Source organism: Drosophila obscura, unplaced genomic scaffold (genome assembly GCF_018151105.1).
Source record: "Drosophila obscura isolate BZ-5 IFL unplaced genomic scaffold, ASM1815110v1 contig_137, whole genome shotgun sequence".
In the NCBI taxonomy this organism is placed as follows: domain Eukaryota; kingdom Metazoa; phylum Arthropoda; class Insecta; order Diptera; family Drosophilidae; genus Drosophila; species Drosophila obscura.
This window is the reverse complement of record NW_024542721.1, coordinates 2,014,805-2,041,567: the sequence shown is the minus strand read 5'-3', so window position 1 is coordinate 2,041,567 and position 26,763 is coordinate 2,014,805. Positions and strand designations below refer to the sequence as shown.

At 43.9% G+C, this 26,763-nt stretch overlaps 2 protein-coding genes across 3 annotated transcripts; both read right to left on the bottom strand.

Annotated features, from left to right (window-relative positions):
- Positions 1 to 4,511: 4,511 nt before the first annotated feature.
- LOC111078288 lies at positions 4,512 to 20,563 on the bottom strand. 2 transcript variants are annotated; one of them, XM_022372893.2, is made up of 3 exons: positions 20,270 to 20,563; positions 19,991 to 20,205; positions 4,512 to 4,904 (listed from the first exon to the last, which is right to left on the bottom strand). In XM_022372893.2, the coding sequence occupies exons 2-3, from the start codon at positions 20,151 to 20,153 to the stop codon at positions 4,681 to 4,683; spliced, it is 387 nt and encodes a 128-aa protein (XP_022228585.2). In that variant the 5' UTR covers positions 20,154 to 20,205; positions 20,270 to 20,563; the 3' UTR covers positions 4,512 to 4,680. The 2 variants fall into 2 exon arrangements, with proteins under 2 accessions (XP_022228585.2, XP_022228584.2); XM_022372892.2 differs by having other exon boundaries at positions 19,991 to 20,563.
- Positions 20,564 to 20,696: 133 nt separating this feature from the next.
- Positions 20,697 to 21,716, bottom strand: LOC121405065. Its single transcript, XM_041595659.1, has 2 exons — positions 21,582 to 21,716; positions 20,697 to 21,506 (listed from the first exon to the last, which is right to left on the bottom strand). Exons 1-2 carry the CDS (start codon positions 21,714 to 21,716, stop codon positions 20,697 to 20,699), a joined length of 945 nt encoding a protein of 314 aa, XP_041451593.1.
- Positions 21,717 to 26,763: the final 5,047 nt, after the last annotated feature.

The window sequence follows — 26,763 nt, the reverse complement described above, 5'->3', positions numbered from 1 at the left end:
TACGTCCCTAGCTAAGTATTATTGCTGGGTGGAGAGGTCTCTTCGCCGGAGTCTTGTAATGCTAGTGTGCCAAGTTAAAGATTTCGCAAGTCTACTAGGATGGGCCTTAAGCTTGGCCTGATACTGCTTTCACCTTTAATTGATCCTACATTTAAGTCTTTACGGATATTTTCATTCCGTATGTACCATGGTGCTCCAGTGATAGTTCTTAGTATCTACGATTGAGCTCTCTAGATTATTTCTAAATTACTAACGCAAGCATTTCCCCATATCTCGGAGCCGTATGTCCAGATGGGTTTGATAACTGCATTGTACAAAAGTAATTTGTAGTCCAGTTTTAGTGGTGAACGGGGTTTTATTAGCCAATGTAGATTGCTAGCTTTAAATTGAAGTAGATTTCTCTTCGCTTCGATGTGTTACAGTGTCGGTCCAAGCCAGCTGCCTTGGGGTACACTAGCTTCAATTGGATGATATTCATCGTACTGCGAAACTTCTTTGCTGTAAGTATGACTCATATTTTCCATGGATGTTCTGTGGAAGTAATATTTTGTTTTTTTAGATTAAGCCATCTAACCAAACGTGGTCGAAAGCCTGGGCGACATCTAGAAAAACAGCGGAGCAATACTCCCGTCCCGTTATACGGTTTACTTAGTCAATGGCTGCATGTCCATGTGTAGGTGTTGTTTCATAGGCAAGGCAGTAGGCTGATAGGTCTATATGATGATGGCTTGGACTTGTCTTTTCCGGCTTTATGGACCATTGAGATGACTGATTTCCTCCATTCTTGAGGATAATAGCCCGATTTCATCATGCTGTTGAATATCACAGTAAGGAAATACTCTGCACAGCTCGGCCATTCTATGATCATTTTAGGGGAGATGAAATCGTGGCCCGGAGCTTTCTTTTGTTTTGAGATTTGGTCTTTAATAACCCTTGTGACTTCACCTGATTGGAATATGATAGGCGGAGTATGCAGAAGCGTGGTAGGCAGTATGAATTTCAGTACGAATTGATGTTCTTTCTTTTGTTTTGAGATTTGGTCTTTAATGACCCTTGTGACTTCACCTGATTGGAATATGATAGGCGGAGTAGCGTCGGGATTGTTGGTTGGTTGGAGCACAAAGCTATTTGTTGCTGGGTGTGGTTTGAACACGTTTTCTAGATGGACGGCATCTTGATTGGTGGGCATACGCCTGATTTAGCTTTCCACATTGGGAATCGTTGCTAGTTGGGGAGAGTTGCTCCATATAGGATATTTGAGCTCGGATATGGATGTTCTGTGGAAGTAATATTTTGTTTTTTTAGATTAAGCCATCTAACCAAACGTGGTCGAAAGCCTGGGCGACATCTAGAAAAACAGCGGAGCAATACTCCCGTCCCGTTATACGGTTTACTTAGTCAATGGCTGCATGTCCATGTGTAGGTGTTGTTTCATAGGCAAGGCAGTAGGCTGATAGGTCTATATGATGATGGCTTGGACTTGTCTTTTCCGGCTTTATGGACCATTGAGATGACTGATTTCCTCCATTCTTGAGGATAATAGCCCGATTTCATCATGCTGTTGAATATCACAGTAAGGAAATACTCTGCACAGCTCGGCCATTCTATGATCATTTTAGGGGAGATGAAATCGTGGCCCGGAGCTTTCTTTTGTTTTGAGATTTGGTCTTTAATGACCCTTGTGACTTCACCTGATTGGAATATGATAGGCGGAGTAGCGTCGGGATTGTTGGTTGGTGGGAGCACAAAGCTATTTGTTGCTGGGTGTGGTTTGAACACGTTTTCTAGATGGACGGCATCTTGATTGGTGGGCATACGCCTGATTTAGCTTTCCACATTGGGAATCGTTGCTAGTTGGGGAGAGTTGCTCCATATAGGATATTTGAGCTCGGTTTTTTTTTTCATTTTCTAGGGCTCTGCGTAGTAGGTGGTTGGCTATTTTTAGCCAATCTTTCGAGGCAGGTGATCTGTGTTCTTGCCAGTCTCGCGTAGCAGCACTTCAATGTGCCTAGAATACGACTGCTGTTGGAAAGTTTATTAGTGTTTTGCGTGTTTTGCCGCCAGTGACATTGAGGATACCAATGCTTCGACTGACCTATCAATGTCATTCCTACAAGAAATGTTTGGGCAGCTATCAATATGGGAACTTATGTACTTCCTCTATTGGAGCCAATCTGTTTTGTTAGATGTTAGAAAGTGGATCTGTGGATCCGATGATCCAATCAAGTCGGGTTTCTTGTTTCGATCTGTGGGCCAATATGTAGGCTTGCCCGGAGAGATAAAGTCTATCTTGTTTCGTTTTATAGTTGTCTTCCTTTCGGGTTGGTAAGTCGAGATCCCCAATTGTAGCATTGTAGTCACCAGCTGCTATGAATCGGTCACCTAGTCGGTCGAAGAATGTTACAAATTCTGTTTCGGAAATGCAGAAGCGTGGTAGGCAGTATGAATTTCAGAACGAATTGATGTTTCCTGTTGATAAGGTGTAGCAAATGATGGCAATGGATAATGCCTGATGCGATGCTTGATCAGAACGCCAGTACCTCCTTGTGCCTTACCATCGGATAGAAGTTATAGCCATTGAGGTGAAAATGTCGTGTTGAGGGAGGAACTTCAAGAGATCACATTTTTGCTGTAAAATGCCATTTGCATTCCAGAAAGATATATTTAGACAAACAATTAAAACAGATTTCTGTTTTATTAGGAGTTCCATGTGGAGATTTTGGTTGCGCAGTTTCGAGCTGCAGTTATTTGTTGGCTTAGGCGATTTTTAAATTCTATATAGACAGGACAACCTCTATAGTTGGCAGTATGGTTTCCCCCACAGTTGCTACATTTTTTGGCAGATGGGTCCCCCTATTAACGGGGCAGGCCTCAGTGAGATGAACATCACCACAGGTCACGCAGATGCCCGTAGAGTGCAATAAGTTTTCGTGTGTCCATATTCTTGGCAATTTGTGCATTGTACAGGTCCATTTCGTTTGTGTGGTTCCCCAATGGTGATCCTACTGTGCAGTAGATATTGAAGCTTGTAGATTGGGTGAACTTAATTTTTACTTATATGCATACTGTCAGGTGTCAGTTCTACCTTGAACATTTGCTGGGGAATTTTATTTCTATTTTTTTATGTTCATAGCCATTTTGACTTCGAAGCCCTTATCGTTAAGTCCATCATTTATCTCATTGATTGGGAATGTTAGGAATGATAATCACTTTTAATCCTTTGCTACTTTTAAGTTGGTAAGTGTAGTAATTTATTTTTTCATTTTCGAGGTATTTGGGCGATCTCATCTTAATTTGGGACACTTAGTATCGCTAATCTATTGTTTGCTAGTGACTTATTTGGCACAGTGTTTTCGGTTATTTTTATTATTTTGGCTGCATTATTATTCTTCGCAGTTTGCGGGCTCAATATTCTTTTAATTTGAACATAGCGAGCCCAGTCTGAATTATCGGTTGGGAAAGGTGGGGCTTGTCGCAATGGGTCGACAGTACCGGGCGCTGACCAATTTCAGTGGTTGTTGTTGTGGTTGTTGTCGTGGTCGAAGACACAGTTTTGAGCGAGGGCATTGTACTAGTTGTTGTCGATATTAGCAAATCGTTGGTTAGGCAGTACGTGTCGGGGGATGGGCACTGAGCACTCCATGACCCACGTTGCAATGCAGGGGAGATAGAGCGTGCTCTCTCCTCGTTCACTTGCAGTGGTGCAGTTTTTTTTGGTACTGCTGCCTTTGGCTAGCGTAAAGAGAAGTACGCGTTGTTTTTTGCTTGCGAGAGCCGACGCTCGTCTTGTTGCTGTTGCCGGGCTTGGCTTATTTTGGCTTTGGTTACAGTGCTTGTGTTCTTTATCGAGCTGGTGCTCTTATACGTTGACATTTATTCTTTTCTATTATTTCTATTATTCTTTATTACTCGATTGGATGGTACTCATGGGCAGCACGAGAACTACCCATGCTTACCCCGAGCGCTTTTTCACGAATTAATTTGCTGATTTTCAAATGGATCGAATGGGTAGGCTATCGAACGTGTCCGCTGCTTTCGTAAAGCCGAGTTTAAGAAACTTAATAACCTTTTTTGATTTTTTGAATGGTCCGCTCTTGTGCACTGACGTTATGAAAGGAACAAACATTTTTCACAATATATATTTGAGATGCCAAGCTTTTTTGGCCCCTATATCTTTCCAAAATCAGTTAAAAGACTTTCGATTTAAAAGGTTATAATATTTATTTATACCGGCGGCTAGCTGAAGCCAATTGCCCGCTCTTTTGCCCGGCCAAATAAATGTGCACAAGAGGGGGTTCGGTATGCAACCTATGCGGCGAGAGATTAGCATAGAAGTAAAATAGGCCACGACGGCCGATCAAAGCAAGAGCCGAAGCGGCAGGTGCAGAGCGCCCTTTCACAGGGAGAGCGCAGCAACACTGCCGAACGCTGGAGGCATACATAAGTTTAGGTTTCGATACTCTTATACAAATAGGTACAGCTACATTTAATATTATGAAATAGACGCTTAAATAGCCGCTGGCCCGAACATAATCCCCCCCGTTGGAAACTCGCCTTTCAACTGACTTCTCAAGGGGCAGCAAACACAGCCGAGTAACGGCCCTCCTGATGGTTCCTGAAGCCGTCCTCAAATCAGCCATTCTGCATACTCCATCCTTGCCTTTGACGACATCGACCACTCTAGCCAGTGGCCAACGCATTGGAGGAAGATTCTCGTCCTTCACCAAGACGACATCGTTGACGCAGAGGTTTGACGCAGAATGTCTGCTGCAGTTGAGTGACCCGCTGCCAACCATCCAGACGATTGTATTTGAGCTTCGTTAGGTCAGGCTCGAGAATTGTTTCATGCGGGCCTCCCAAAAGCAGATGAGCAGGCGTCAACACATCCAAGTCATCAAGATTTTCTGAAAGCGAGAGCAAAGGGCGAGAATTAACAATTGCCGTGGTCAGGCAGATCAAGGTACGCAGCTCGTCGAAGCTAAGGTCGGATGGCCCAACAGAGCGGTACAAGTCATGCTTTGCGGTCTTCACGGCCGCTTCCCACAATCCGCCAAAGAGCGGAGAACGAGATGGAATGAAATGCCAGTCGATTGTGTCAGCCAAGCAGGATACATTTACTTCCTTAATTTGCGAGTCGCTCAGGAAAAGTTTCTTCAGCTCCCGAAGCTCATTCTTAGTGCCAACGAAATTTGTCGCATTGTCCGACCAAATTTGACTTGGCCTACCGCGAGTGGACGTGAAACGTTTCAATGCGCCTAGGAACGATGCGGTGGTCAGATCTCTAACAAGCTCCATGTGTATGGCCTTAGATGTGAAACAAATAAACATGCTTAATCGAATTTTAGCAAGCAAGGCGCGAGGTACGGCATGGAAGTTTCGTTGATGATAGTAGCTTATCATTGCAGAGGTTACGGGATGTCCCTTGGGCAAAATAAGTGGTAGCTGATCATTAAGCGGGAGCGATGAGTTGCCGAGACGACCTCCAACTCGAAGTAAACCTGACGGATCGAGATAAACGGAGATAGCGAACTGATGGAGCTGAACGCGTCGAACAAGAAGATGCGTTCCTTGCTGAATGTCAGAAACCGTGAGTCCAGGATGCCTAAGACGATGAACGAATTTATGCATGTAGGCGAATGTGCGCTGCATACCAAAGAAAGAGTTTGCAAATTTGCATCAGGACGTGAGATCGGCATGTGGAGACGCGATCAGCAATGCACGTTTGCGAAGCTCATTGGTTGGAGTTTCAGAAACGGGAGATACAGGCCACTCCTCCTTAGAGCCCAACAGAAACGAGGGGCCGTGAAACCACAGCTCTGACTGGATGAGGGAAGCTGACTGGGAATCGAGCCTCTCGAGAGGATACCAGCGGGATTCAACGATGTGGGAACATAGCGCCATTCCATGCCTTGCGTCAACTCCTGAATTGTGGCCACTTGATTTGCCACGAAAACCTGAAATTTAGCTGGCTCATCCCGTATCCAAGATAACGCCGTAGACGAATCCGACCAGCAGTAAAACTGACCTGGGTAGATTCCCGTCTCCTTTAAGTTGCGCATAATCTTCGCAAGCAAATGGGCTCCACTCAATTCCAGCTTTGGAATCGACAATGATTTTAGTGGCGCCACTCGAGACTTTGAGCACAAAACATTGCTCGACGACTTCCACTACCTGGCTGATCCGATGCAGGGTCCCAAGCTAAACCAAGAGTTTTGGTAATGTCGCTTCCATCATGAAACCGTAAAAATTTCTCCACGTCGTCTTCTAGAATTCCATCAAGCACCTCATGGTTACTCGAGCACCATTTTCTTTGTTTGAAGTTACCGCAAGACAGTAGACTTGAAGTTTGGCGCATCTTTTCCCTGACCTCTGCGACCGAGTTGCCGCCAGAGATGAGATCATCAACATAGAACTCCTGTTGCAGAGCAGCTGAGCGAAGAGGGTTGCGACTACTTTCGTCGATGGCCAGCTGGTGCATTGCACGGACAGCTAAAAACGATGCAGCCCTCGTACCGTATGTGACGGTGTCTAATGTGTAGACCTGAACCTCGGACTGGATGGAATCTCGCCATAGGATACACTGGAGAAAATTGTCAGGTGGAGATACCTTTACGCAACGGTACATTTTACAAATGTCACCAGTGAGAGCGACGGGATATGTGCGGAACCGGATCAATATGTTAAACTGTTGTTATGTTATGTTGATGTAGATGCAGAGCCATCGAAAACGACACGGAGTTTTGTCGTGGTACTGTCCTCCTTTAAAACGCAGTGATGAGGCAGAAAATACTTGCAAAGGCTACGTGAGTCAGGATGGACTTCGGACATATGCTTTAAATCAGTATACTCTTTCATAAAAGCTGAGTAACGCTCCTTGAGCGTAGGATTACGATCCAGTTTTCGCTCCAAGCTGAGAAATCGTCGATACGCCTGAGTATAGGACTCTCCCAAGTGATCAGCATCATGCTTTAAAGGCAGTCGAACAGAGTACTCCCCTGATGGCAACCGTGAAAAGTGGCTTACGAAATGCGCCTCACAATCTACTTCTTCCTTTGTACTCAAGCTAGCCTCCACACAATTCTCAACTTCCCAAAACATACGAAGAGCTCGATCCAACCTTGCATTCATTCTCCGAATCCGGAGAATTTTGGGTTGCCAAAAGCGACGAGCTTGATACCCTCTGTCCACCACCAGATACGATCCACCCAAGCCGGGTCTTCTGCAGAAGAGGCAATCCATCTATGAGCTTGATTTGCCCTACGCAGAGAAGGTCATAGAATATTCTCGCGCTAATGAGGAGACCTACTCGCTGAGGATTAAAGAATGCAGGATCGGCAAGCTCAATATTGGAGGGAATGTTCCAATCGTCTACATTAACTGCCAGACTTGGTTGGCTATCTGTGATTGTGGGTGCGATGAGAGCAGTGAGTGTGGTCGAATAGTCGGAAATGCGAGACTGCATGCAAATGCTGACGGTGGATCCCTCAGTGGACACGCTAGTATCGCCCAGACCAGAAACAAAGGCAGACGATTGAGGTAGACGCATGGGACGGAACACTGCTGGCAGAATCCTGAACCGGCGTAAAAGCTCCTGGTTGTACTGATCGTTCTGGAGGAGAAACAGCTGGGGTGCTTTGCGCTATGGATGAGTCGAAGTGCAATAAGGTATGAAGCCTCCTTCCGCAAACAAAGGCAACAAAGTTTTCTTTAGATGTGTAGACTGGCTTTTTCCCACCTGAGCCCTACCAGCGTGTGACGAAATAGCGTACTGCACGTTCTCCATCTTCTGGCATCGCTTCTCCAAGAAATCGTAGAACTCCCCAGCTGTGGATATCCTGTCCGCTGAGGCAGTCTCTTCCCATTTGGTTTGGGTCTTCGCATCTAGTTTTTGCAGCAGCATGTATCCCGATGCATCATGCATCCCGATATCTCCTCAGCACTTCCTAATGTCTCCAGAGCACGTATATGCAAGTTGACTGCGTCCGAAATTTCCCGAAGCCTTTTAGCAGAAGGCGAATCTACCTTCTTGAGCCCAAGAATCTTCTTGATGTGTGCCTGGAAAACAAGTCGTTTATTATTAAAACGTTTGCTAAGTATGTCCAGAGTCACACGATAATTGGCACTGGAGAGCTCCAACGATCGAACCGAATCCAGGGCCGCATTCGAGAGACATGAGCGAAGATGTTTCACTGAGATCTGCAACCCCTTCGATGACCGAATTGAACATGGCAATAAAATCCGCATATTCCACATAGCCACCGGAGAAGCTAGGTAGCTTCAGCTCAGGAAGCCGCTGCTTGTGAGCCATGATGATGGTATGACCTCTAGAGCTATTTGGCATGCTAGTGGAATGAGCAGCTACGCGTAAATGACCTAGTTTGAGTTCATGATGGGACTTGTTGAACTCCTCACGCATTTCTGCCAACATATCGAGGCGCACATCTATTTCAGACGCACTTAGTTTGTCGAGTTTATTCCCCGAGAATGACTCGCCAAGACGGTGCAGCCGATCATGCAGAGACTGAACCGACCTCGCCTGTATTCGGCTCGTTGTCCATGCCAAACGGTGTAATGCAACGAAGCAACGGAAAATGTAAGACCTCTTAAGCGACGGCGAACAGAACGGGAGCGAGAATAGAAGACACGGAAAGTCAAGGGCCGCGGCTGCAGCGATGCAGAGCAAGAGAGATTCGGTGATAAAGCAACGGAATATTAGACGGCTGCAGTCTCACTGCAAGTTCAGTGTTCTTATTTGCACAAATTTATTTGTTGGTTGTTAAACAACAGCAACGAATATCTTATTCCATTTTTATAGTTTTTAAACGAAACGCGATTTAAAGTTTTGTAGTTTGTAGTTAAATCACGTCGGGGTCACCAATGCTTGAGATGCCAAGCTTTTTGGCACCGATATCTTTCCAAAATCAGTTAAAAGACTTTCTATTTACAACGTTATAATATATATTTATACCAGCGGCTAGCTGAAGCCAATTGCTCGCTCTTTTGCCCGGCCAGATAAATGTGCACAAGAGGGGGTTCAGTATGCAACCTATGCGGCGAGAGATTAGCATAGAACTAACTTATGCCACGACGGCCGATCAATGCAAGAGCCGAAGCGGCAGGTGCAGAGCGCCCTTTAACAGGGAAAGCGCAGCAGCACGCTGGAGACATACATAAGTTTAGGTTTCGATACTCTTAATAGCCGCTCTCCCGAACAAATACTTGACACATTTTTTTATTCTTGTGTACCTTTTTCTTGTCAGGCTAGATCTGGGAAGCCTCCTTGGTTTACCAACTAAAAATCAAGACTATAAAAAGTTTGTTCTGCCTCTTCTCTCTCGCGCTATGTTATAATTCGGTCAAATTTCTCCGTTCTAAACGCTCAATGCTATAAAAATTACATATTTCGATGCAGGATACGATTTACACAGGACCCTAAACAGTTTTGCGCTTACTAAATAGTAAGTGTAGAATATACGCACATCCATACTCGCTATTATTTCTCATTATGTCAGCAGACAATGATCAGGCAATTGCCGATCTTTTTGCCAAATTCATACAATACATACAGTTTTCCAAGGTCGAATGGCATTTTCAGTGTCTCGTTAAATGACAGCTCACTGCTTCATGATTTTCGATTAGTTAAGCCGGTGTTTTCACCAGGTCCTGACGGAGTTCCCGGCTGTGTAGTCAGGTACTGTACCGGCGCTCTGAACCTCTCTTAAGCTTAAACTATTCACCCTATCCATTAACTCTTCATGCTTCCCCCCATCTGGAAGGAATCCGTTATTATTCCGCTCCATAAGAAAGGTATCAAGTCTGATGCAAATAATTATAGAGGTATATCTAACTTATCCACTATTCCTAAAATGCTTGGACAAATTTTAACTCCTCAGCATCTCCATCTCAGCACGGATTTATAAGGCGACGATCAACAACCACAAATTTATTAGAGTTTACCTCTTTTATCATTACAGACTTCCAAGTTAACTTGCAGACGGATGTTATTTTCACTGATTTCAGTAAAGCATTCGATTCTGTAAACCATTCCCTTCTAACACAAAAACTTGACCTTTTAAGGTGTCCGCCTAATCTTTTGAGATGGATTTCTAGCTACCTTCGTTCTAGGTCTCAAAGAGTCCTCTTCAAAAACTCCTCTTCACCTGTTAAGGTTACTTCTGGAGTACCACAGGGTAGCCATCTGGCCCCCTACTTCATTTCACTCTCGCTTGCAATCCGATCTCAATAACTTTCAGTCATGGTGTTGTGCAAATATGTTACACCTAAATGCCTCGAAATTAAAAGTTATGATATTTCATCGCTCCAGCCCCTTTTTGGCTTCTTATAGCATCTGCGGTGGTTCTCTTGAGAGAATTAACTTGGTTGATGATCTTGGTATTAAACTGGACCCCAAGTTAAAGTTTTCTGAACACATTTCTACCCTGGTAAATAAGTCCATGAGCGTGCTTGGGTTTATAAAGAGGTGGTCAAAGGATTTTGACGACCCCTATATAACGAAGACTCTCTATATCTCGCTTGTTCGTCCGATTTTAGAGTACGGCTCTTGTGTATGGTGCCCCCAGTACAAAGTACACCAGGACCGTATAGAATCAGTCCAGAAAAACTTTTTACTTTCTGCGTGACCTTAACTTAGATGCAGGTGTGAGACTGCCATCTTACCCTTGTAGATTGCTTTTCATAAACCTTCCAACCTTAGTTAGTCGTAGAAAAATGATTGGGATGATTTTTATGCACAACCTGATCAAGGTTGACCAAGAAACCTGACTTGTGGAGACACATAAACTTTACGATTCCTATTAGATCTACTAGAAACTTTCTTTGTTCCTTCCACTGTGTAGAGCAAATTATTCCTTGCACGAACCATTTAGGGTCCTATGCTCGGACTTCAATTCCCTCTACCATATAATATCCACCACTAATTCCCTTCCTCTTCTTAAATCACTTATACTAACATACCTTTCCCGTAATTATTAATATTTCTTAGCTATCTTTGCATGTTTAGCTCGTTTAGCTGTGTTTAGCTCTAATTTTCCTCGAATATTAGCCTAACCCCTATCTTTCCTGCATGTTCGCGATCGTTTCGGTAACACGCGGCAGCGCCCCTCGGTCGGTTGGCGAAAGGAGGGGCTGTGTTTCTGGGTTCCGCGCGTAACAGGCTTCTGCTTGGTGTCGTATGCACTTGATGGTGCACTCATTGCAAATCAACGTCCAGACATATTGATACGAGGGTCGTCTGATAAAAATACGGTCTATTTAAGAAAACACGATTTTTTTTTAAATTATTCTTTTATATTTGAATGCGTAATCTTTTTTAAGCTCAATATTCATTTTCAATTTTTGTATCTTTTCCCAAACTATTTTTGTTGATGTCGACAAATTTTTTGTGAGATGACTTCATCGTTGGACTCAAATCTTTTTCCACCGAGACATTTCTCGAGGTTTGAAAAAAAAAAATACTCACTAGGGACTAAATCAAGAGAATAGTGTGAATGAGGGACGAATTTGTAGTCTAATTGATGGATTTTTGAAATGAAAACTGCACATTTCTGAACCTAACCATTTTCAGGTTGGAAAATAAATTTTTTTTTGGCCAAATGCAATCTTTTTTTTTTCAGATCTTTATTAAATCGCTCCAATATGTGGTTGCCTATTGCTTCCAGAATGTCTTGCAAATTCAATCTCCGATCGGCCAACAACATCGTGAATTTAGTTAAATTTCTTCGGTTATATGACCATAACTAGGCGTCCAACATGTGCCTCATCGTTTTGTACTTGTACGGGCACAACGAAATACGGTAAACCAATTTTCTTACCATTGAAATCGATGGAGAAGAGATCCAATACTATTTATCAAGCTTTCTAAAAAAAAGGTTTATCAGCACACGAAATTCACTTTTTTTCTTCAAATGCAAAAGTTTACACTCCAGTGAAAATTATTACGGTTGACAAAACCGCCTGAAACTTTTTCAGCAATCAGCTGATAGAAAATACTAATCGAATAAAATATTAATGGGTGACCCCCTTTACAGGCCTATACTGCCTATATAGAGTTTTTGGGTCGGATTAATAGCTGCATTTGTCAGCTTTTCAGAACTGCTATGCAACCAGATATAAGATACTAAAGTTATTTAAAAAATAGAAGCACTACCTCTGAAAAAACACAAGGAAAAAATAACTTAACTTAACTTCGTTTGTGATAAAAGTATAATCGGAGTGTGTTAATATTCGGTTGTGTAACCTCTTAGCTGTTTCGTTGATTTTATATTAATACTGTTCTATTGTTGACTCTATCCAACATAATTTTAATAGTTCCATTAGTTCGTCGCTAGTTTGTTTTTCCCCAAAATGTTTGATCAAAATTTCTTTCAGACGATCTCAAGTGTTTAATTGTCCAAATCTATGCAAAACGGGTTCTACTAATCCAGTGCATTTGTTTTTTATATACACAAATAAGAAATTTTTAGATTGTGCATTAGGCTGGGCCAAAAAACTTTTTTTTCGAAATTTAAACGGGACACCCCCTAGTTTTGTTACCGTGGACTTAATAGTAACTTACATGTTTTTATTTTATTTTTGTTGCTACCGAATTTAAAAAAAAAATGTTATCAAGAAAATTAAAAAAAAAATGTTTAACGAATGAGTTGGATAATTGGTGAAATCTCTTGCATATATATTGATACCATCATATCGTCATTAATCAGTTATTGGCAGTAAAAAACCTGCACAAGTTTTTGCGAACTAGTTAACCAAATATATCAACCTCAGCTGAACTTCGTGATTTTCACCAATCGTTAATTTTTTAACAGTAACTAAAAAAAAAATAAAAAAAACCTTATTATCAATATGAACTAGTTTCTAAGTTTCAATATTATTTGAAAAAAAACGACGAATTAAATTTTTTTAATGTATATTTACCCAAAAGTTTTTATTTTCTTTTCGTGGTAGAAACCCCCAAACATTAAACTAAACATTTGAAAAAAATTGTATAATTTTATTGAATAACAAAGAACAGAATTGGGGGGTGTCCACTTGAAAACAGAAAAAAGAAAAATTTCCTTAAATTTTGGCCCAGCCGAATATTTACCCAAAAATTTGATTTTCTTTGTGGTAGCCCCCAAACATTAAACTAAATTGAAAATGTATAATTTTATTGATAACAAAGAACAGATTGGGGGGGTCCACTTGAAAAAACAGAAAGAAATTTTCCTTAAATTTTGGCCCAGCCTATTGTGCATCCAATTTCGATGATTTGATAGGATGGGAGCTGAATTTACCGACCCGTCAAATAGTGAACTTATAAATTTAAATGACAGATTGAAGTAGTTAGAACGCGATTGTGATGATGCCGGTCAGTTGAGCACAAGCGACAACGGTTAGGCCGCCGACTGGGGGGCCGTTGATGCTGATAACACTACTCACAAATTAACTTTTTATTTGGCTGTGAACCATCTTTTCTGGTGGGTTTTTTGTAGTCTTTTTTTTTTTTTATGGGCATTTTTTTTTAGATTTTTAAACTGATATTTTTTTCATGGTTTTTTTCATAGCTAGTGTTTATTTTTCACTACGATATACTGGTTGCTAGACTGGTTATAGTTGCATGGAGCTTTCAGACTGCACAGTCTAGGCGTATGTTTATTTTCGTGCTATTTCGCTATGCAGACATAATTATGCCAAATGGAATTAATTTTAGTTGCTTCAGTTGCTCCTACGCGGAGACCCGCTACTCACCTTTCCGCCGCACACCTGAATCGTCAGTGCGGGAGTATCCGCTAGCGGGGTGACTAAATGGTACATATATAACTCCAGTGGTGTAGTATCATGTTTATGTAGTGATACAGATGTCGTTTTTAAATTCTACATAACTATGCAAAAGTTATACTGCTGGCGGGTATAAAAGTAGAGCGCGTCCCCAGAACCGACTCACACATCCTCTCGTCACGTTGCATACCAAACACACACACACATCAAATTAACATTTGGTGACCCCCGCGGAAACCTCACAAACGCCAACAGCGACGGGTCAACCCCACACTGGAGCACCAGGAGCAACACAACTGGCAACGCCACCTCGGTGAACCCTACCATGTGAACCATTTGGGTATGCACTTTCAGATCATCAGCCAACGACAACGATCAACACAGATCACAAGGGTCACCATTGACAGCACAAAACCCCACCAGTACGTCGTTTGTACTTTTCTTTGACCACACGGTTGCGATAGGGCGTACCGCTGGCAAATCCCCGGGCCGTTGATGGCGGCCCGGGGACACGCTGCCGCCACAGAGGCATGAAATGAGCAGCAAGAAATTCGAGATGAAATTTCAAAGATCATTAGGAACTTCAAAAAAGACTCCCCAGAAAGGAAGCAAAATATAATGTATTTCCAAACAACAAAAGGCGGCTCTCGAGGATGCATGGAATCGATTTAACGAAATCGACACCACGATATCGAAAGCATACAAAACCGATCATTACGTTAAATTTCGTGAGGACTTGCGTAAAACACTAAAAACATACGTTGCGATCTTTACTGAAAGCATGGACAAGCTAAATTAGGCATCAAGTGCTCATGTGGGTCAAAATGTCGAACCACAATCGAATGATCGGAGCCAGCAATTCACGGAGGCTTACAGCAAATTTCCTCCACTATGTCGCCGACAAAAGGCCATAGTAGAGTCCATAAAACGCATTCTGAGACAATTCTCAGAGGCAGGAGGACGTACATCAAGTGATTTGATAAAATCACTATGGACTCAAGCACAAGAAGTCCATTTCACTATTCAGGAGGAATATGATAACCCAGAATAAGGAGGATACAACATGGAAGCCTACCTGACCCTGGAAAATGAGGTTCAAAGAGCATTGGCAAAACCAGCCACATCAAACAATAATGACGTGCAGCTTCCACGCATCAACGCTCTCAAGTTTGATGGGTACATACTGAAATGGTCCCAGTTCTATGACCTGTATGATACATAAAACAAACATGCCCACAGTGGTATCAAAAAACAACCGTAACTGGAGAGGCAGAAAGATTGATCCGACATATCGATCTAAAGGAAGAAAATTATGAGAGCGCCTGGGAAATTCTGATTGATACATACAACAATCCCAGAGACGTCGCTAGCACGGTATTAAACCGCTTCCTAAATTATAACACAGTTAATGACGACTCCAAGTCATTAAAAGAGTTGTACGTTACAACTATCGAATCCCTGGCATCACTAAAGGGATTGGGCATCAACATATCCACATGGGATCCAATATTGATTGCCGTCATCAAAAATAAGCTGGATGTCACTAACAGAGCCTTGTACGAGCAATCATTGGGAAGCTCAAAGGAAATACAGGCCTTGGACACAATGCTTCAGTTCCTAGAACAAAGAGTTCGAGTTCTAGGAACAGGCAAAAAGACACAAATGTCAAGGAAAGAGCCAAAAGGCACAACATGTGCAACAGTAAACACTGGAAAATCGAAGACGCCTCTCTGCTCATTCTGCAAGAAGGCAAGCCATTGGCTCTACGGATGCGATGAGTTTCGCTCCAAATCACCATCAGAACGACTAAATTGGGTACAAAAGCAGAAATTGTGTGACAACTGTTTTAAAACAAGCCACAAAACAAATGCATGCCCAGGTCGGACATGTTTCAAATGCGACAAAAAACACAATACACTGCTGCACTTGGACATACCATCGGGCGTAAGTACAGAACCAAGAGCACCGACGGTTGGCGCAGCAAGTAACAATAATTACAGCCTGTTAGCTACAGCAAAAGTAGCAGTAGAAGCAAACAATGGACAGAGAACCAATTTCAGAGCCTTGCTGGATTCAGGATCACAGATCAACCTAATCTCTAAACGAATGGCATCAATGTTGTCAGTAAAACTTAATGATACAACATTACGCGTCGAAGGAATTGGAGTTCAGTTAAAGACCAGCAGACCACGAGTAAATGTTCGAATAAAATCCCTTCACGGCGGATTTACGCAAAGAATTGAAGCATTCGTACTACCTCAGATAATTGCTGATCAACCAGCGCAGGCACTCAATGAAATGAACTTGAACATACCAAACAATTGCCCACTGGCAGATCCGGATTTCTATAAACCGGGAAAAGTCGACATGCTCATCGGAGCAGAGCACTTTTATTCGCTACTACTCCCAGATGAAAAACAGCCAAATTCAGGAGGCCCGTTGCTGCAAAATACAAAATTGGGATGGATTGTGGCAGGAAAAATCAGGTCTGCACACAACTCCGCATCCATTTGTGCAATTGGACTCAACGAGCTAATGGAAAAATTCTGGACTCTGGACAACTTAGACGCGGAAGAAAAACCACGCACGCCAATCGAAGCACATTGCGAAGCTCACTTTATAGAGAACTTACAAACAGCATCGGATGGCAGGCTGATAGTCAAACTTTGGAAACGAAAAGATTCCTGGCATTAGAGCGACGGATTTCACCAGACACCTGGAAAGGCTTCGTAGAATTCATGAATGAATATGAAGGACTTGGACACATGAAGATGATCACAGCAACCTGAGAGCACCAGCACAAAGTTACGGGTCGTTTTTGATGCATCATGCAAATCAACAAACGGAATGTCTTTAAACGACATTCTGCATGCCGGACCCACAACTCAGAGTGAACTTATGTCCATTCTACTACGTTTTCGTTCACATAATTAGGTATTCACAGCGGACATCGAGAAAATGTACCGACAAGTGTGGATAAATCCCGAGGATCAATTTCATCAGATGATAGTCTGGAGAAACAATCCATCTGAAGATACCAGGTGCTATCGCTTGGGTTAGGTTAGGTTAGGCGGTAGTTGTGGAGAGGGGGAAATCCCCCCCACCCCAACGCACTTGGTCCTGCTGCAGGACCGTTGTAATGCCGCATGGGTGTGTACCCCTTCTCCCCTACACCGTGGTGAGCAATCCGATTGCGGAGTTAAGGGCAATCCTTTCCGGTGGCTTGGATGTATTTGGACAATATCCCTGGTCTGATTTCGGACAGGTCCGAAATGTCGGTGAGGAAGGGAGCCCGAAGACATAGCCTACGGTTTCCCAGGGCCGGACAGTGACAGAAGAAGTGGGTGACCGCCTCCTCCTCCTCGTCCCTGCAGCTTCTACAGAAGTCGTTATGAGGGATTGACAGTCTGGCAGCGTGTGTGCCGATCTGCCAGTGTCCCGTGATGGCTCGGATGACGGTAGAGCACTGTACTATGCTGAGTTTGTAGAGCTCTTCCGAGCGTTTCTTCAATCGACTTGGCCAGATCGACCTGGAGGTTTTACAGGTGATGGTTTGCTGCCATCGTCTGTCGACAATTAGCTCGAAGGCTTCGTGCGTTAGTAGCTTACACGTAGCCAAAGGCATTGCTACTTGCTTATTCTCCGGTAGGAGAGGTGTGGTAGCACCTTGCCTGGCTAGTTCGTCGGCAGCATCATTCCCGTGGATATCCCTGTGTCCAGGAACCCATATTAGGGAGAGATCTAAAGAGACCTGCGGCTTATGTTGCCAGTCGTTGAGTTTGACGATATTGAGCCAAGTGCTCTGAGAGCTGCTTGGCTGTCTGAGAAGACGCACACTGAGTGTCTGTCTAAAAAAAGTTTGGAGACGATAGAAATAGACTCGTTTATTGCTTCAACCTCCGCTTGGAACACACTACAGTGATCCGGGAGTCTGAAACAATGACTAATGCTGAGCTCTTTACAGTAGACGCCACCACATACACGGCCGTCTAACTTTGAGCCATCAGTGTATATGTGGATCGCATTTGCTGGTCCAGGTTCACCCCTCTCCCAGTCCTCCCTGAGTGGGATTGATACCTGGAAGGGAGTCGAGAGGTGATCACTCGGTATACAGTAATCTGTCCCCTCCGATAGTTGCGGGAGTCTCGTCAAGATTCCCGAGTGTCCAAACGTGGATGCTTTCCAGAGTTTGGATTCTCTCATTCTGAGAGCGGAAAGAGTTGCCACCTTTTCCCCCATGAGTTCTACAGGGAGAAGGTACAACATGGTATCGAGGGCTTCGCTTGGGGGTTGTGCGTAGTCCGCCCGTTATGTATAGCTCTGCCATGCGTTGGACACGGCTGAGTTTGCCAAGACAAGTTTTCTTGTCCAGTGCTGGCCACCATACAACCACTCCGTACATTAGCGGTATATAGCCATATTCCCCATTCCCCATTTGAGTCCGATGGTTTTTCTGCAGGTATAGAGGGCCACAGTGGCCTTCTTTACCCTATCCTCTATGCGCACTTTCCAATCGAGCTTCCTATCGAGGATCAGACCAAGATCCGCTTGCCCACAGAGTTTTTGGGGGAATCAGTGTCGGAATCTTTTACTTCCTGGTGAAGAGTACTAGTTCCGTTTTGGACGGATTAACATCTAGCCCGCATTTGTCTGCCCATTGGGACAGTTTTATGAGAGTGCTTTTCATGCACTCTCATAGCGTCTGTGGAAATATCCCTGAGAATGCTATGGCACATCATCAGCGTACGCCACCACGTGACATCCACCCACCACCCCCCTCTATCTCTCGCAGCAGTTCATTTACTGCTACGTTCCATAGGAGGGGCGAGAGGACTCCGCCCTGCGGCGTACCTCTGCTGACAAACCTGGTGGAAGTTGACGTCCCCAGTGAGGCCTCAACGGTCCTGCATCGAAGCATCTGATCGATGAGACTCACCGTCCGGGAATCAGTCCCCAGGTCCGTCAGTGCACCCGTGATTGCGATCAGGACGATGTTGTTAAAAGCGCCTTCTATGTCAAGTGTGTACTCCTTACAATTAAGGGACGTTTCAATGATCGATGTGATCGGGTGTAGGGTCGTCTCGGTGGATCTTCCTTTCCGATAGGCGTGCTGAGAATCCATCCATAAAAGCCGTTCCATCGTCTTTAAAAGAAAGGACGAAAGACTTATTGGTCTAAAATCTTCGGGGGCAGTGTGCGAGGGTTTAACTGCCTCGGGTATAAAAACGACTTTGGTCTGAAGCCATGTGTCTGGGATTTGTCAGTGAGAGAAGACTCTCTCGTAAATCTGTTTAAGACAATTTATGGCCCTCTGTCCGACGTAAATCAGTTGGGCTAATGATGCCATCTGTTCCCGCAGACTTGTATGGCTTAAAGCTTTTAATTGCCCAGGATATGTTCTCTTGACTCAGCAGGTTTAGAATGGATCTTGAGGCAACAGAAGGAGGTGCGTTGTAGTTTGGTCTGTTTACAACGCAGCCTGGGATGCGTGTGTTGAGGAGAAGGTTAAGCGATTCATTGCTGGACGTCGTCCATGACTGATCGGCTTTCTTCAGGTAACCCAACGTTGGAGTCGACTTCGATAGTACTTTTCGCAAGCGTGAAGCTTCGGAGTTACTTTCGATTTCACTGCAGAGCTTACGCCATGAGGCGCGTTTGGATTTCCTAAGTTCCTTGATATAGGTTTACAGACTGACCTTGTATTCGGACCAGTTCTGCTCAACATTTAGAGATTTGGCTCTGTTGAAGAGTCTCCGGGAGGCTTTCTGGAGTTCCCCCAGTTTCGGAGTACACCATTCAGGCTTCTTCCGGTCCCTAGATATACTAGGGGGACAGGATTTGTCGAGCGCCGCATTGCAGGCGTCGGTAAATGTTTTCACCAGATTGGTCGTGTTCTCCCGTGAGATATCTTCCCCGGGGGTACTCAGGGAGAATACGGCTCAGGTGGTCTGAGTAACGAGTCCAGTTTGTCCGCCTGAGGTTCCGGAATTGGACTGGGCTCGGTATGGAGAATGAGAAAACAGTTTCCACGTACCTGTGGTCCGAGAAGGAGTGTTCTTCAAGGACCCTCCAGGATACTATGTTATTCTGTATCGTATGAGAGGCAAGTGTGAAGTCCAGGACCTCCTCGCGATTTTTAATAATAAAGGTGGGATCGTTCCCCGGTTTAATAAGACTACCTTAGTGGTCAGTATATAGCTGAAAAGGGACTTACCCCGTTCATTGATGTCAGTGCTTCCCCACTGACTGTGGTGTGTGGTGGCAACGCATCCCACAATTAGGCCGATGTCCTTGGCCTCGCAGTCTGCGATGAGAGCCCTTAGGGGCGCGTGTGGAGGAGGGTCAGGTTGGTCGTGAGCCATGTATGTGAAGCACATCCTCAGTGAGCTCTCCTGGCCTTCGAGGCTCACCGCTGTGTGGTCTTCGTTGCTGAAATTTGGGAGCAAAAATAAGTGTAACTCTCTTTTTGCAAGAATGCAGGTACGGGTTTCACCTGTGGTGTCAGCTACGTATAGCTTATAGTCTTGAGTCCTCAGACCGGAGACCCTGTTTCTGAGGATCCAGGGCTCTTGAATGAGGACTAAGTCGGCTCCAACCTTGGCTAAGTGGAGCAGTAGGGCAGCGCATGCTGCCTTACAATGATGGAGGTTTATCTGCAGGAGTGTCAGGAACATTCCTGAGACTCACCTCCACCATTGTGTCGTCGGCATCTCCGTGGACTCTCGGTGGACTCCGTGTCCTCTCCGATATCGATGTTGATATCTGGCTAGGTCGCTTGCATCCGACTCGTAGCGGGCCAGGATGTCTTCCGATATCTCAGACGCTACGTCCGACGCCGCGGCTTGGCTTTCCACTCCCGGGACCTCTGGCAGCTCGAGATCTGGCTGGATCTCTGCTTGCATGCCCTTAGAGTAGGATTTTTAGGGGGCTATGGTCACCTTCCGGTAGCCATAGTCCACTACTCCGTCCGACTTCTTCAGGAGTCCGAGAGACTCCTCATTGAGAACGAGGATTATCTGGCGCCTCTGTCCAGTAACCTCATCCACCTTGGCCACCTTCCAATCGGCTGTAGGAAGGTGGGGGTTGCAGACCTGCAGAACCTTCAGGATCTTCTCCGGCTCTGCAAGCTTCACCGAGACCCACGCTCTGGCCCTCGGTCTGCTGGGGATGTCTTCCCATTTGACGGCCTCCAGTTTGGCTCCTGGGTAGACCTCCTTGAGCGCCGCCACTGCTCTCATGTAGAGGGCCGCCGAGCGAGCATCTTGGCAGGCGATGGCTTTCACCGTGCCTTGATGCCACCCGGCGTCCTCAAATTTAGATGGTGGCCCGCCATTCTCCTCGAGCCCCTCCAGAAATCTTTCCTGGAGCTCTGCATCGACCAGATGCCATTTGTCCCGAGGGACATTACCGTCCTTGGTGCCCCTGTCCAGGACGCCAATTAGGGTCTTGTCCCTCGCCACCTCAGCGAACGATCTGTTCGACGGGTTGGTTTTCGCTCGCTTGGCTTGCTGGGCTTGGCCTGGCTGTATAGCGGGATCCTCCGCTGAGCGTTGCCGCTTGGTCGGGGCCTTGGCTGCACCCTTTCCGGCTTTGGCTGGCTGGAAATCCGGGATTATCGAACTGGCCAATAGCCTCTGCTCCAACCCCTTTTCCGACGACTTGAAATCCGGGTCGTCGTTGGACAGGATGAAAGCGGCGCGCCTCCTGTCTTGATTGGACGGCTTCTTCCCCTATGGTGCAGTACCTCCGCCTGCCGAGGTTGACGGGGGTTCCCCAGTCACAGGGCGCTTTCCAGCCGCGATTACGCTCTGCTTAGCAGCAACACCGATAACCGGTTTGCCCCCGGTGCCCCCCGACGTGGATGGGCCCGATTGGCTTATCGGAGCCCTCCTCGCATCGATAGCTGCTAGAAGACGGCGGACCGACTGAGTCTCCTTCATCGTCTTCTTAGAGCCTTTTTCCCCGACGTTGATGTAGAGGGATTGGCTTCTCCCTACGACGGTACTTTAGGAGGAGTACCGAGCTCCTTTCTGGTTGTTTTAAGATACTTAGAATTGGGCATATTTGGTCCCACGAGTACGCGGGAAGGGGATAGTCGCCCGAGGCATAGCCCGCTTGCCCCGGGAAGCCTAATTTAAACTGGAGGTCGGAAGGTATCCAGAGTTCGCATATACAACACCGAGCTCCCCTCTGCCACGCATCCATTAGCATATCCTGTTTCACCGTGGATTGAGGTAATTTCACTACGACAGTTTTCTTCTCTCCGCCCGACTACAATTAGCCAGCATCCGTGGCAGCGACTTGACGTACCAGGACCTGTTTCCAGCCGCTCTCACGAGAAGAGTATAGTCGCACTTCCACTGGTGTGTATAGTTACGGCGGGTGACGGGTCGCTCTTGATCCTCCCGCATCCTAGAAACCAGGAGCAAGGCTGCATCGGATCAGGGCAAGCACTGACCCGAATTGGTCATACCCCTAGTCCCCCTGTATCACCCGAATGGCTGACGGCCACTATCGCTTAAAAACAGTCACATATGGAATCACATCTGCTCCATTCCTGGCAATGAAATGTCTGGATCATTTGGCAGCTCGGAGCCAAAACAGATTACCTATTGGATCTGCTGCATTGAAGAACGATTTCTATGTGGACGACTGTCTCACTGGCGCGGATGCCATTCAGGAAGCGATACAAGTTCAACAAGAACTTAATAAAATATTGCTACCGTTCGGGCTTAAACTTCGCAAACGGTGCTCCAACAACGACAAGATATTGCAAGGAATCACCCAAAGAGGACGTTGTCAACGACGTCAAACTAGGTGAAACATTAGAGCAACACAGCGTGAAAACGCTGGGTCTCATTTGGATGCCAAAACGAGACCAACTGCGAGGACGAACCACAAAAGGCCAAGCAACACGCTTCACCAAAAGGGTCGTGTGATCAGAATTGGCCCAAATCTTTGACCCACTGGGTCTCTTTGCCCCAGTGATAGTCAAGGCAAAAATATTTATGCAACAACTGTGGGAGGTTAAATTCGATTGGGACGATGAACTGACATTACAACTCCAAAACGAATGGAAGGAGTACCGGGAGGACCTACAATCATTAAACTCAATGGAGATTCCCCGGCACTTATATGATGGATAAGTACCAGTCACCCAGGATCTACATACCTTTGTAGACGCATCGGAACGAGAATATGGCGCGGCACCTACAAAAACAATCAGGTCTCTGAACGACTATTATGCTCAAAGTCTCGAGTAGCACCCACCGCCAAACAATCCCTACCACGTCTAGAACGGTGCGCTGCAGTTTTATGTGCCGAACTCACCAATCGAGTTAGAAGGGATCTCCATATGAACCTTGACATAGTATCAGGAAGCTTCTGGACTGATTCCACCGTTGAACTGTCCTGGATTTACGCATCGGTGTCCACATACCACACCTTCGTGGCAAATCGTATCGCCAAAATCCAGGCATTGACTAACCAACTACAATGGTGTCATGTTTCATTAGCCAACAACGCAGCAGATGCCCTTTCAAGAGAAATCCTAGCAAGCAAGCTAAGGAATCATAGTCTATGGCTATAAGGCCTGTCTCCAGCACCACGGAAAATTCCTGCCATGAATTTGCTAGTTATTCCGTGAGGGTGTGGAACATAGCTAAAACAAGGTTGATGAATCAGCTGTGTTTTGTAAACAGTGCCAACTGTAAAATTCTGCTAAAATTAAAAAAGGAAAAATATGCACTCTGATGATGAAGTGATTGTGTTGGTGGCGGCATATATTGTTGCAAAATAAAAAAGAATAATTTTCATCTCTCTTTTTGGTTTTGCGCACAGTTCTTGCCTACATCTTGCACCATTCTCTTCAGGAAGAATCTATATTCCTGAGCTGTGCATCAGCTGTTCTCTCAGTCCACACACAGTCCCGATTGGCAACTATCGATATAAATCTGTGGATTCCGCTCGTGTTGATGGATACACACTCCAGAAATACGTAAACGAAACATTCCTGACACAGTTTTTTTTATATAAAGTTTGACAGGAATTTTTCGATTCCGCAGTGCTGGATACTATGCTATACGGACCATTATTCTTGCACGGATCAGAAGATAAATGGACAAAACCAACCATCATTGAGCCCAGAAATCTCGAGAGAAAGGCTAAGCATGTACATTAGGCTGGGCCAAAAACTTTTTTTTCGAAATTCAAACGGGACACCCCCTAGTTTTGTTACCTTGGATTTAATAGTAATTTACATGTTTTTTTTTAAAATTTTTTAGAGGTTGCTACCAACTTTTACAAAAAAATTTAATCAAGAAAATACAAAAAAAAAATTTTGACGAATGAGTTGGATAATTGGTGAAATCTATTGCATATATATTGATACCATTCATATCGTCATTAATCAGTTATTGGCAGTACAAAAACCTGCACAAGTTTTTGCGAACTAGTTAACCAAATATATCAACCTCAGCTGAACTTTTTGATTTTCACCAATCGTGGCATCTCCTACACAAGGGATATCATGGGTTGGTCATGATCGGCTTCTTGCAGGTTTTTTTGGCACAGACGACAGCAAACTCCATAATGTCTTTTAATTTTTTTTTATTTCGAGAAAAAAAAGTGAAAACAAATAGCGCAATCAGACCAATGTGTAGAGAAAATGCTTAGAGCGATGGTAAAGCGAAATCGGTAAAAATAAGATAAGAGAGGAGAGTGGTTGGAGCAACAGCTTATCAGTGAGATCGTTACTGCACAGAAAGTTACGAGAGTGAGAGAGAAAGAACAGCTATTGAGAGTTAGGTGATAAAGAGAGAGTGATAGACGGCAATAACTACGACAAAGAGCGGCTAAATCTAATGAGAGGGGGTACTTACGAAAAGCAACAAAAGAAACACACGACTAACCGACGTACAAAATTAATTAAATAAGTTGTGTTTTTACACAATTATTAACCATGCACCCGCGGTAAAGATTGATTTTAAGGTAAGTTAGTTAGAGAGTTAATTTAAAGATAAAACACCGGCTGTTTAAGTAAAATAAGTGGAAAATGCGGAGTTAAACACAACTCAAAGAGCTAAACATGCAAAGATAGCTAATAAATTGTACTAATTACAGCAAAGGTATGTTAGTATTAGTGATTTAAGAAGAGGAAGGGAATTAGTGGTGGATATTATATGGTAAAGGGAATTGAATTCCGAGCATATGACCCTAAATGGTTCATGCACGAAATAAGTTGACCTACAAAAGGGAAGGAACAAAGGAATAAAGTTTCTAGCAGGGACCGCAAATAACAGTTATGAAGGTTAAATTCAAGTAAATAAATCATTGTAAAGGATATATGTTACAGCAACATAAAATATACCGAAAATTATATTTCAGTCATGGCTATCAATATCAGCCAAAAACTTCTATTTACGATTTATATATTATAAATTATTTTTAATTCTTATTTTTAATTTTTTCAATAGAAATCAGAATTAAGAGTTATTTTTAATTTATACTTTTAAAATCAAACATAAGAATTAATTATGATTTTCATAAAAAAAATCAAAAATAAGAGTTATTTTTGATTTTTATTTTAAAAGTTGAAATATATAGTTATACCGTAACTTTTATTTTAAAAGTTAAAAATAAAAGTTAAATTGAGTATCCTTCCAACTGAGTGGTTTGTTATCATGAGTGTATGTATATTCCTGATCCTTGAGAAAATACCTTTCATGTGATGCATCGCATGTCCTTCAAGGACGAATTTTAAGAATCTCACTATTTTCCTTTATATTTAGTTTTTAGCTTTCATAATATGATGCAGTACCATGCGTTGCATTACTTTGCCAAAAAAACCCATAACACCAAATCCCAAAAATCCCAAACACCCACTATAAAAGAAAAAAGAAATGGAAATTGTGAGTCTATTCAATATTTATTTAGTTTTAAAAACATAAGTTGTTTTATAGAACTTGCGGACAAATTGCAGCGCAAGTCCGATAGTATAAGTTTCAGTCCCGAAAATGCCCTTTCAACGCTGACTTGTGATGCGGGAACACAATCATACATTGTGCCATTGCCAATTCATATAAGCGGGGATATATGTATTTCTTTTCTTCCCAATAATCCATAATATTCGCATTAATGTCAATTGGCTTCGGACAATAATTGTTGATTTCGTTTATGGCAAGCTGAACATCATTTTCCTCCTCTTCATCTGACTCCTCATTGCCTGAAGCAACCTCAATCGAATTGAGGAAATCATTTAGTAATGAGCAAGTACTTTGTGACGCGCTCGAAAATTGGCTTGTGGAAGGCTGGTCAAATTCATGCGCTGTGGGCTCTGGCGAATCTAAGCTTATAGCTGGTAATAGATCGTCCTGCAATTAACAGTGTAAACATAGATTCAAATAATTACGAAAAAAATTGCATTCTACATTCTTTAAGTTACTTACTTTTTTTGCAATTCCATTTATTTGCCTGTAAAGTTTAGTCAAATGGTTCTTCGCTAGTATTATTTTTAATGGATTTTTAAGCAAAACCCTTCGCATCCTGGGATCCAAATAGATGGCTGAAGTAACCAATTCGTTCGACGTTAAAGCCTCTTCTTTTCTCCCAATTGCCTCTTGTAGTGCTGCACTATGTGAGTTCTTCATGGCTTTAATTGTTAACGTAAGCTCTAACCACATCTTATAGAAATCGCCCAGATATAGCTGCTCTATCTGTAGCTTTTGTGTGGCAATATAAATTGGCTGTAACGCTTCGACCAGTTCGTGAATATCTTTCCAATCTGCTTCAGACAGTTGAAGCGACTCACTAACGTGCTTCTCACAGAAAGTTTGGAACAAGAAAAGGCGTTCAAGCATCGTGAAAGTCGAGTTCCACCTTGTAGGAACGTCAAGAAGGGGCTGACGCAAGCCCCTTCATTTGAAATTAAAAGCCTAAAAAAAAATAACAATTACGTTAGCGTTCGTCGTAAAGGAAATTGGAAATCTT